General features: G+C 42.4%; 2 protein-coding genes across 2 annotated transcripts; both read right to left on the reverse strand.

Annotated features, from left to right (window-relative positions):
- Positions 1-2,603: 2,603 nt before the first annotated feature.
- On the reverse strand, positions 2,604-3,362 carry LOC147907135 (uncharacterized). Its single transcript, XM_087414762.1, has one exon. The coding sequence runs from the start codon at positions 3,360-3,362 to the stop codon at positions 2,604-2,606; it is 759 nt and encodes a 252-aa protein (XP_087270888.1).
- Positions 3,363-3,671: 309 nt separating this feature from the next.
- LOC147907136 (uncharacterized) lies at positions 3,672-5,425 on the reverse strand. The gene is made up of 3 exons (XM_087414763.1): positions 5,314-5,425; positions 5,142-5,245; positions 3,672-4,916 (listed from the first exon to the last, which is right to left on the reverse strand). Exons 1-3 carry the CDS (start codon positions 5,423-5,425, stop codon positions 3,672-3,674), a joined length of 1,461 nt encoding a protein of 486 aa, XP_087270889.1.
- Positions 5,426-10,916: the final 5,491 nt, after the last annotated feature.

Genomic DNA, 10,916 nt, shown 5'->3' on the forward strand with positions numbered 1-10,916 from the left:
GGAGAGAACTTTTCTACTCAGTTTAGTCTACTCTACCTGCTCGGAATGAATGAGACCGTACATTCATGACACCCTGTATACATATATATGCATACACAAATGTCTACAATCTAATCAATTTGCTTTTGTAAAAACAATAAAATAGTGATGAACATTTCTTTCGGTGTCCTTCCTTTCCATCTTCCCAAGATCATACTGACCTTATCTCTGGTTAAAAGAATTAAGTTTCTTAACCTAAAAAAGGAAGACCGACGGATGCACTGTCACAGATTGAGTAATAGCACGTATCTGGGACCCATTAAAGTATTTTCGACTTGTGGCATGCGCCTTCGGAGCGATAACCACAAGAGTGAAGTCTATTGTGTTCTTCCCTAGCCTCCTCCATTCCTAATTCCTTATTTTTTATTCAAGATAAAGAATCCTGGGGCTTCGACAATTTTTAAAACATGAAAAGAAGTTTTGTTGGTTAATGGTGAAAAAAGAATTTAATAATTCCAAAGATATCCCACCAATACGTTTTTTCTGTGTCAGGAATAACAAAGAAGAAACTAAAATATTAAAGTTTAGCCAAAAGATTCCTTTGATTGATTCTAATGAATCTTTAGTCACCATCAATATCGAACCTGATAAATTTAGAGGCATTTCTTTTAATCCATTGGAACAAACTAATAAAAAATAGTTTGTCAGTTTATGTGAGACAAGCATTCCTGCATATGTAAGAAATTTGTTACAATTGAGTAGCAATTTTAATTTCCCAGATTCCAACAATAAAGAGAAATCAATAAAGAAATTCATCAAGGATATTGAAAGCTGCTCCAATCGCAATAACTTAGGATTGATATCGAAAATTAGGAACATCGCCAATCTGGAATTCCAACAGTTTCTCCATAACACTCTACACTTGTATAAGTCAGACGCAAAAAATTGACGATTGTGATTGATCAATGTTTAGCTCCTGACTTCTGACTTCTGACTTGTAACTAATGGCTTATTATAGAAGGCCCATTGTTCGAGAGCGAGTCAGAGCGAGAGCGCTGACGTGAAATTTTAAAGTGATACGGCGTTTGTCTAAATATATTCCTTGCGAATCACATTCGGCGGTTTTCTAGCGAATCAATCGCGGTGGTTTTCTAGCGGCGGAGCGTTTCCTTGGCGGTGCACTAATAGCGATGCGTTGACTTAGAACGGCGGAAAACTGAGAGCGGCGGAAAACTAAGAAAGTCGGTGAACTAAGAGTTGCGGAGAACTAGGGGTTGCGGAGAACTAGGAGTTGCGGAGGACTAGGAGTTGCGGAGAACTAAGAGTTTCGGAGGACTAGGAGAGCTATTGCTAATCGGTTTTGCCTTTTATACTCTTTGAAAACAAAGGCTTCCTTTTGCATTCGCCTATGAGATTTTTACACATTGAAAATTTTGAGATGATCCTCTGTGTCGGGTGACGATTGGCGATTTCGCGCGCAACGGCCAAGCGGCATGCTAAATCTGGATTCTTGATTGGAATGAACGCATATTACGCGTTTTGCGTCACACGATCGCGCGTGCGCGACGACCGATCCGAATTGTTTAGCCGTTATAGCGGTTGAAGTTTGCGTACGTGCGACGTGCGTTTTGGCTTGTTGTTTTTTGACTTTATCGACGAGATGATAGCCGAGTTTATGTTTTGGCAACTTCTAAGGACGCTTGAGATCCTTCTAGAAACTTTCGATCCGTATGTCGCACGAACGCCAAATATGGAAATTATGTACATGTTGGCCGTATCTCGAACATTCCGCCCGCCTTGTCACGCAGTGACGAAATTAATGATCACGCTTGGCAAGTGTGCAGATGTCGCGAGTTCTGTGGTTGCTTGGGGGATCACGGCGTTTCAGATGGCGCAGGCTGATGATGTGTGCGCGTTCCGTGGACAGTAACGGCAGCCTATGCGTGCACCTGATCGGGTGCGCTCTGAGTTTAAATTAACAAAGATATTTAGGAGATGCAATGACGCAGACGCGGTCATGTAATTTAGCTACGATATTGATCAAAGTTGATTAGCTGTCAATCGCGATTGCGAGGCGAAGGTTGCGCAATGGTTGCGAAAATAGAACGTAGTCAGCATATTTTCGAAACGAACCGGCGAAAATGTAACAGAATGGTACATTGAATAGTACATTGCATCGAACGGTAAACATGCTATTTTCGAAAAGGAGAATAGGAAGCATCCTCCGCATCCTCGAGGAGTACGAAAAGTGAACAAAGTAAACGCGAGCGTTACAATGATTGCAGGCGCTTTAACCGGCACGAATACATTGACGAAGATCGCGCAGTTCTTCACAATGTGCGGTATACTATTCTTGCGAGTCCGCGTGTAGAGTTGGCGAGGCAGCAGGTCCAGGCAGCATCACTAATTTGACGATGGGTCGGATGAGCTCGGAAGACGCTGTGCGGAGTGTTGCCACTCGGGTCACCCCGTCCTCTTCTGGGTGCAGCTTGGTGATGCGAGCAAGAGGCGTGCGAGATGTGAGTGCGGCGGGATGATTGTTGGATGCCGCTCGTCCGGAGAGAGAATCGCATGCTTTAGGCGACCACCGACTCTCAGCACTCCTTGCTTGTCGATGAACGGACTCAAGGTCCGCACTGACTTCGAGGTGGCATCGGGCGTTGATCCTCTGCGGCGGCGACCTCGCGTGGATAATGCAGCGCCTGAACTTCTCGGATCCATCGTCCGAGTGCCGCGTCGATTTCATCGGGTGTCAAGGTCGACCTCAGACTTTTCTTTGTTGCTGGCGGTCTCCTTTGGTGCCGCCAACGCAAGCACCACGCTGTGACTCTCAGGAGCCGGTAAAGTGAAGAGAATCTGAGAAGGAGCTCCGGCTCCGTGACCACCCTTGACGTGATGGTGTGAGCGGGGGTGTGTTGTTCGAGTACTTCCTCCGATGGAGTTTCAGGCTGAGCGTTAGGCCAAGTCGAATCGTCCGTGAGCAGCCAAGGGGGGCCTGAACACCAGAGCGGGTGATCCAAGAGCTCTCCTGGTGTTATTCCCCGAGAAGCGCAGTCGGCAGGGTTGTCCTTCCCAGGAACATGACGCCATCGTCCTTCTGGAAGCGCTTCTTGGATCATGGACACGCGGTTGGCCACGTACGTCTTCCATCGAGAGGCGTGACCCTGGATCCAATAGAGTGTGACCTTCGAATCGGACCAAAGAGTGACTGGAGCTGTGGACAGGCTTAAAACGGTACGTGTATGCGCGACCAATTTTGTGAGCAAGGCGACGGCGCACAGCTCCAGTCGCAAGGACACCGGCTTGATTGGAGCGACCTTACTCTTTGCTGCCAGCAAGAGAACTCTGACCTCGTCAGTGCTGATGACACGAAGGTACACCATGGCCGCATACCCTCGTTCGGATGCGTCCGTGCAGTTCGATCTGCGCGTCCTTGGCGCCTGTGTTCAACCAGCGGTTTATTCTGAGCCTTGGGAGTTCCCTCAGGAAACGGCCCCACTGGTAGGCGTCTGCTTGCGGGAGCGGGGCGTCCCAGTCCAGCTTCTCAACATGCTGATTGCAGCAAGATTTTGCGCGAATGTCACCACTGGTGTCCAACCACCCGAGCGGGTCGAACAAGCGAGCGTTTCCCGAGAGTAACTTCCGTCTGGTAAGCTCTCATGGTGCAGCATTGAATTGAGAATATGCGAAGGTTATGTCCCACCGGTTGCCACTGCAAGCCCTTTTGCATGACCCTCGGTTTTTCCCACGACCGCGCATGCCGCGAGACATGATCCGACGGAATGCGACGCGGATTTCCGGATGATTTGGCTTCCCATTTTTCTCATCGGGAACCCGCCCGCCCAGCACAGCTGGCGGAGCTCGGATTGCTTCGCGATCGCTTCTTCTCTCGTGTGTGCTCCGGTCACGATATCGTCGACGTAGCAGTCGTGTCTCAATGCGGCGGAACCTCGCGGAAATCTTGCGTTTTCATCATCGGCGAGCTGGCGAAGAGTACGGATAGCAAGAAATGGCGCGCACGACAAACCATATGTCACCGTGTTCAATCGGTACTCGCGAACCGGATCGTTAAGTGAGTGACGCCAGAGAATACGTTGATAGTCTCTATCTTCAGCTACGAGGATTTGGCGGTACATTTTCTCGATGTCCGTCATGATCACGTATCGGTGCCATCGCCATCGGGTTAGCATATCGGCGAGCGATGGCAACAGGTTAGCGCCGATCAATAGCTGAGAGTTTAGTGACTTACCGGATCTTGTACTCTGAGATCCGTTGAACACCACTCTGAGTTTGGTCGATGAGCTCGATTCTCGGACTGCACTCCATGGTGAGGCAGGTAACATCTTGCCTGAGCTTCCGATGACCTTGGTACTGCCTCCATGTGATGCATCCTCCTCGTATTTCTTCAAAAAGGCGCGGTACAGACTCCCGAATCGAGCATTGCGGTCGCATCGTCGCTCCATGGCGGTGAGCAGTCGCTCGGCTGATTGGCGGGTGTCGCCGAGCGCTGCCGGCGACGCGGCAAATGGCAGTCGCACAATGTACCTCCCTGCAGCGGTGCGGCTGTGCGTCTGAGCAAAGAATTCCTCGCAACGTTGCTCGTCTGGCGTGATGGACACTGAGGCGGAAGGTTCTTTCTCTTGCTCCCAAAAAAGTTGCACGAGCGCGGTCAGCTCGTGGTCGGCGGTGCACTGGAAAGAGCGATGTGGAGTCGCTGGGAGATTCTCGCCGCAACCTCCCGAGAGAATCCATCCGAGTAGAGTATGCTGAGCTACGGGAGTGTGCGGATCGCCTTTTCGCAGGCCCTCTTGCAGGATGATGGAGCACACTTCAGCGCCGAACAGCATCTCGATGGGATCGGCGGCCGAGAATTGCGGATCGGCTAGCTGGAGACCTTCGATGTGAGGCCATGTAGTCTTGTATGTCGTGGGTGCTCCCTGATATAACGAGAGACGTGGCAGGATGAAAGCGACAGCGGTGACTCGAGCTCCATTGATTCTGGAGGTGAGATTGAGAGACACCTTCCCGCGACAGGAACCCGAGGATGAGCCGCCGATGCCAAGGATTGAGATTGCCGCACGAGATCGCGGCAGGCGCAAGCGCTAGACTAGCGCCTCGGAGATCAAGGACACTTCCGATCCTTGATCGATCAGGACTCTAACCGGGTGTGGATTCCCGTGACGATCGTCGACGGTGATTCTCGCGGTAGCAAGCAGGATGGCCTTGCACTCGTTGTCTTGGCGCACAGCGGTCAACACACTGGCGTCTGCGGGTTTCACAGCGACGTACGCTTCGTGTAAGAGTGTGTGACGTCTCGTCTTGCACGAGAAGCACGTCTTCGTTGACTGGCATTTCGCGACAGGGTGCAATTGTAGCACAGTCGATGTGTCTCGACGACGGACTTTCGCTCGAGCGCGGATTTCGACTTAAATTGCTCGCACACCATCACGTTATGCCTTTGCACAGGACGCAAGCGGGAGCGTCGGCCACTCGTTTGACGACGTGCGACTTCGCGGTTCGCAGTGGATCTCCAAGGACCTTAGTAACCCTTGGTTTGGCGGCCTTGAGAGTCAGCGTTCTCCTTGTGATGAAGTCCAACAACGTGTCGTGGTTTGGCAAGTCCGTGGAATCGCTCGTGTGCGATTCCCACTCGAGACGCGTTTTCGGGCCGAAAAGCTCGATGACTAGGTGATTCAAAAGGTCGAATCCATGAGAATCAATTGGTCTCCCTATGCTTTCTTGGCTGTTCACGACACTGATCGCGGCATTGTAGATGCGGCTAAGTTCCTCAGCGGTATCGCTTTTTATTTTTTGCACTGAGGTGAACGTGCAAAAATTGGAACGCGACAACTCCCATTTATTCTCGTAATGCTTGCAGAGCAGCGCCCACGCGCGCGAATAGTTGTCTCTGGTTACGGCCAGCGGGCGTATCAACGCCTCAGCGGGTCCTTCCAAGCAATGCTTTAAATGGTGAAATCTCTCTACGTTTGAGATAGACGGATTGTTGCCAACGATAGACAAGAATATATCCCGAAACGATGGCCATTTCTTCAAACGCGCCCGAAAACGGATTTTTAAGCGCGGCAGCGCCGACTTGGTAGAACAATCGGTTCCCGATTCACTTGGAGGAGCTGTACTTGATTTCTCAGCCTTGAGCTTTGTCCGATAATCGTTCAGCAGGCTGCGCTGCTGCACGTACGTGCACGCCGTTTCGGCGGAATCGGCAAATTGAGACGTGTTGTACTCACTCTGATCGAAGGCTTCCTTGTAATGTGCTCGAATAAGCTCGTGTTGCTTTTCAAATTTCGTCCACAGCTGGTCGAGAAGCGCCGAGCGGGTTTCGACAGCGTGGAGGGTGATGTTGGCCATCCCCATTTTCTTCAAATTGGTCACTGACCTGGCCATGCGACCGTGGATGTCACTCTGGGCGGTCAGCAAGGCGGTTATTTCGTCACTCATGATTTCACTTGCGAATTCTTCTCTCTCTGATTTTCTTGATAATACGCGCACTGAACGCGATAATATTCCCGAACGAACGATAAATTCGGCGAAGGCGAATCCGGCTCGAAGGACCAACAATGTTCGAGAGCGAGTCAGAGCGAGAGCGCTGACGTGAAATTTTAAAGTGATACGGCGTTTGTCTAAATATATTCCTTGCGAATCACATTCGGCGGTTTTCTAGCGAATCAATCGCGGTGGTTTTCTAGCGGCGGAGCGTTTCCTTGGCGGTGCACTAATAGCGATGCGTTGACTTAGAACGGCGGAAAACTGAGAGCGGCGGAAAACTAAGAAAGTCGGTGAACTAATAGTTGCGGAGAACTAAGAGTTGCGAAGAACTAAGAGTTGCGGAGAACTAAGAGTTGAACGCATATTACACGTTTTGCGTCACGCGATCGCGCGTGCGCGACGACCGATCCGAATTGGTTAGCCGTTATAGCGGTTGAAGTTTGCGTACGTGCGACGTGCGGTTTGGCTTGTTGTTTTTTGACTTTATCGACGAGATAATAACCGAATTTATGTTTTGGAAACTTCTAAGGACGCTTGAGATCCTTCTAGAAGTTTTCGATCCGTATGTCGCACGAACGCCAAATATGGAAATTATGTACATGTTGGCCGTATCTCGAACACCCACAATAAAAAGAGAAATTACTTATACTTAATTTTTCATGATATAGACTTTTAATATGATATAGACACAATAGTGAATATTAGAATTATATTTTACGTGCATTATGATGTACACACATTATATAAAATACATTTCTAATTCATATTTACAAACGTGTGTAGCTACTTCATCTCTTTTTGTTATGTATAATAAAAAGATGTACTGATGTCATTTTTTTTCTACGTTTAATAAAAAGAGATATGTTTTTTATGGTCAAATATACGGATGTTAGTGATCTATGTTTTTATATTTTCAGTATCAGAATATACATACAAGATGCGTCCCAAAATTTTCCGAACTTTTTCAATAGGGATAGGTCGGGTGGCGCCATCCGTGTGTTCGATTGCGCGTTTGAAAGGTACATCCCTAGCTGACTTCCAGTAAAAATTTCATGACATTTGGTTCAGTGGAAACGAAGTTATGGCGTCTCAAGTGTCAGTATGTTGTATACATCGGTACGAGAATGAACTTCGAACAAAGAGCCAATATTAAGTTTTGTTTTAAACTTGGTAAAACATTTACCGAAACCCATAATTTGATGAAACAAGTTTATGGTGATAATTGTGTAGCCCGTGCCAGTGTTTATGAGTGGTATACGCGATTCAAGAACGGTCGTGAGGACTTAAATGACGACGCACATACAGGTCGCCCAAAATCGACAATTAACGAAAATTCCATCGAAGTTGTGCGTAATTTCATCAAGCATAAGCCAAAATCTTCAGTGAGATACATGGAAATGGAATTGAACATCCCCAAATCAACGATTTATCGCATTTTGACCGAACATTTGGGCCTACAAAAAGTCTGTGCACGATTTGTTCCACACAAGTTGACTGACGACCAAAAAATGCATCGAATTCAAAGGACATTATTAAGGAAGCAAAAAAGGACCAAAACTTCCTTTATAGCATTGTTACTGGTGACGAGACGTGGTGTTTTCAATACGATCCAGAAACCAAGCGTCAAAGCGCGGAATGGAAGACGCGAAACGACCCAAAACCCAAAAAATCGCGTTTAGAGAAGTCAAAAGTGAAGACAATGCTCATTTGTTTTTATGATTCCAAGGGTATTGTGCACAAAGAATTCGTTCCAGCAGGCCAAACAGTTAATGCTGTATTCTATGTAAGCGTTTTGAAGCGTTTGGTGCACCGCATTCGTCGTATTCGGTCAGAATATCGCGAAGGAGGAAGTTGGCGCTTGTTACACGATAATGCGCCATCTCACCGTTCGACACTTGTCACTGATTTTTTGACTAAAAATCACATTTTAACAATCAACCATTCCCCGTATTCGCCTGATATGGCACCTTGTGACTTCTACCTATTCGGCAAAATGCATTTGTCCATGAAAGGAAAGCGGTATGTGGACGTAGAAGACATCCAAAGGGCTTGTACCACTATTCTGAAGGACGTGCCTTTGAACGACATAAAACACTCATTTGAAATGCTTTTAGATCGTGCCAAACGTTGTATTGAGTCCGACGGGGACTACTTTGAATAAACAATTTGAATTTGAAAAAAAAAGTAAACCGTTGTTGTTTTATTTCAAAAGTTCAGAAAATTTTGGGACGCACCTTGTACAACTAACATAAATCAAAACTAATGAGACTCAAACGCAGATGATTAGACATAACATCTTATAAAAAATAATCAAATTATGAATCCTCTGAATAAATAATATCTTCTTTACTTTATACATTTCAACTCACTTTGAAGTCCTCTTTAGCAATACAGATATATTACAAAAAGCTCACAAATACAAAAAGATTATCACTCGCGAATTGTCAGACATGAAGTGATGTAAAATTTTAGTAGATAGAAAGCGTATCAAGAAGCTTTGATACATAATTGATCACAAAATTACATTTATACAAATTAAATTATTTGTATAAATATCTATCTACTAAAATTTTATATTACTTTATTTTTGACAATTTGTGAGTAACAATCTTTTATGTGAGTTATATTGCCTCATTAGTCTTGATTTATGTTAGTTATACGTATATTTTAGACTTTAGATTTAAAGTCCCCTATATAATTGTTTTTTTCAATAGAGATTATTGCATGTGTGTGTATTATGATGTGTGAATGTCTACACAAATTAGAGCTAGAAGTAATTTAATCTGAGGTATTCATTTTCTATGTTTATTTGTACAAAACATTGCAATTAAATTTAAAAAAAACGTTTAAAAAAACATTTAAATAACGGGATTTCCCTATTTTTTATTTAAAAAACGTTTATTTAAATGTTAAAAAAATCTTTTATATAATGTTAACAAAATTTTTTTAAAGGAAATGTTTCTTTAATATTAAAAAAACGTTTTTTAACATATAAAGAAAACATTTTTTTAATGTTAAGAAAATATTTTTTAAATGTTGAAATTATTTGAACAATGTTTTTTAAATGTTGAAAATTATTATTTGAAAATTAAAAAAAATTGTACAACGCAGAATATCTTTTGTAATTTATTATTTTTTATTGATAATATATTTTACTTACAACCAATTTTATTAATTGATAGTAATTTTTAATTATATTTTTTATCTTTTTCATTTTTCGGTTTTGAACTTGGGATCTCAGAGTTTGATCTATGAGTCTCATACCTTATCCGTTAATTGTCACTTATAATTATCGATGGACATATTATTCTTATTGTCCATAAATGATACACTTAACGCAATTATATTGGGTTAACTTCTCTTCCGTGTTTATTTTTTTATTTCGGCACGTTTTTTATTTATTTAAATTTTAGAAAATAATACAATTTTTTTAACTTTTATATTAAACATCAAATAAACGTAAAATAAATGTTTTTTTTACATATTTTAAATAAAAAAAATAACGTAAAACAACATTTAATAAACGTAAAGTCTATTCTACAATGTACTTTTTGTTTCTTGTTACTTTTTACTATTTCTTACATTTTATCTTCTTGTTTCTTATCCGATTTTTGTTTTATGTCGCCCGAGATAAAAATTAATGAACTTTGAAAGAAACAAGAAATATATAGCAAGAAATATAATTGTCGATAAAACGGTTGCAAAGGAGAAAAAAGTAAAAGGTAAAAAACAAGAAATAGAAAACAAAGAGCGCATTATAGAACAAGCTTCAAACAAACGTTTAAAAAAGTGTTTCTTCGAATTATTATCAAACGATTCGATTATTTCAAACGAAAACTTAATGTAAAATGAACATTTAATAAACGTCAAATATACGTTTAAGAATATTCCATTGAATCATTATTTCAAATGAAAAATTAATGTAAAACGAACATTTAATAAACGTTAAATAAATGTTAAAAAGATCTTATTTTAAAAGCGAATCATAAAACGTAAAATTTATTACGAATAAACATTTAAAAAATATTTAATAAACATTAAATAAATGTTATCCTGAAAACGAATCGTAAAATGTGAAATTAATGAAAAATAAAATTAACGTTTAAAAAACATTCCTCTCCATTGAGACATAATGGTACAAATAAATGTTTAAAACAAGTTTTTAAACATGTTTTCTTCAAGCCATTATCTTAAATAAACAATTGATGTAAAAAACACATTTAATAAACGTTAAATAAGCATTTAAAAAATATTTCTTCAAAATACTGTTTCAAATAAGTAATTAACGTTCATTAAATGTTAATTTTACATTAATTTTTTGTTTACAATGATGTTCTGAAGAAATATTTTTTAAATGTTTATTTAACGTTAATTAAACGTTCATTTTATATCAATTATTCATTTGAAATGATATTTGGAAAAAATATATT

Source organism: Acromyrmex echinatior, chromosome 16, assembly GCF_024713525.1.
Source record: "Acromyrmex echinatior isolate Ae372 chromosome 16, ASM2471352v2, whole genome shotgun sequence".
Taxonomy (NCBI): Eukaryota; Metazoa; Arthropoda; class Insecta; order Hymenoptera; family Formicidae; genus Acromyrmex; species Acromyrmex echinatior.

Excerpts from the sequence above, each read along its gene's own strand:
- LOC147907135 (XM_087414762.1), bottom strand. The coding sequence starts at position 3,362 with ATGGTGTACCTTCGTGTCATCAGCACTGACGAGGTCAGAGTTCTCTTG.
- LOC147907136 (XM_087414763.1), bottom strand. The coding sequence starts at position 5,425 with ATGGTGTGCGAGCAATTTAAGTCGAAATCCGCGCTCGAGCGAAAGTCC. Across the intron at positions 5,246-5,313 it reads AAATGCCAGTCAACGAAGAC|ACGCCAGTGTGTTGACCGCT; the intron begins GTGCTTCTCGTG and ends TGAAACCCGCAG. Across the intron at positions 4,917-5,141 it reads GTCACGGGAATCCACACCCG|GGAGCACCCACGACATACAA; the intron begins GTTAGAGTCCTG and ends TCGTTATATCAG.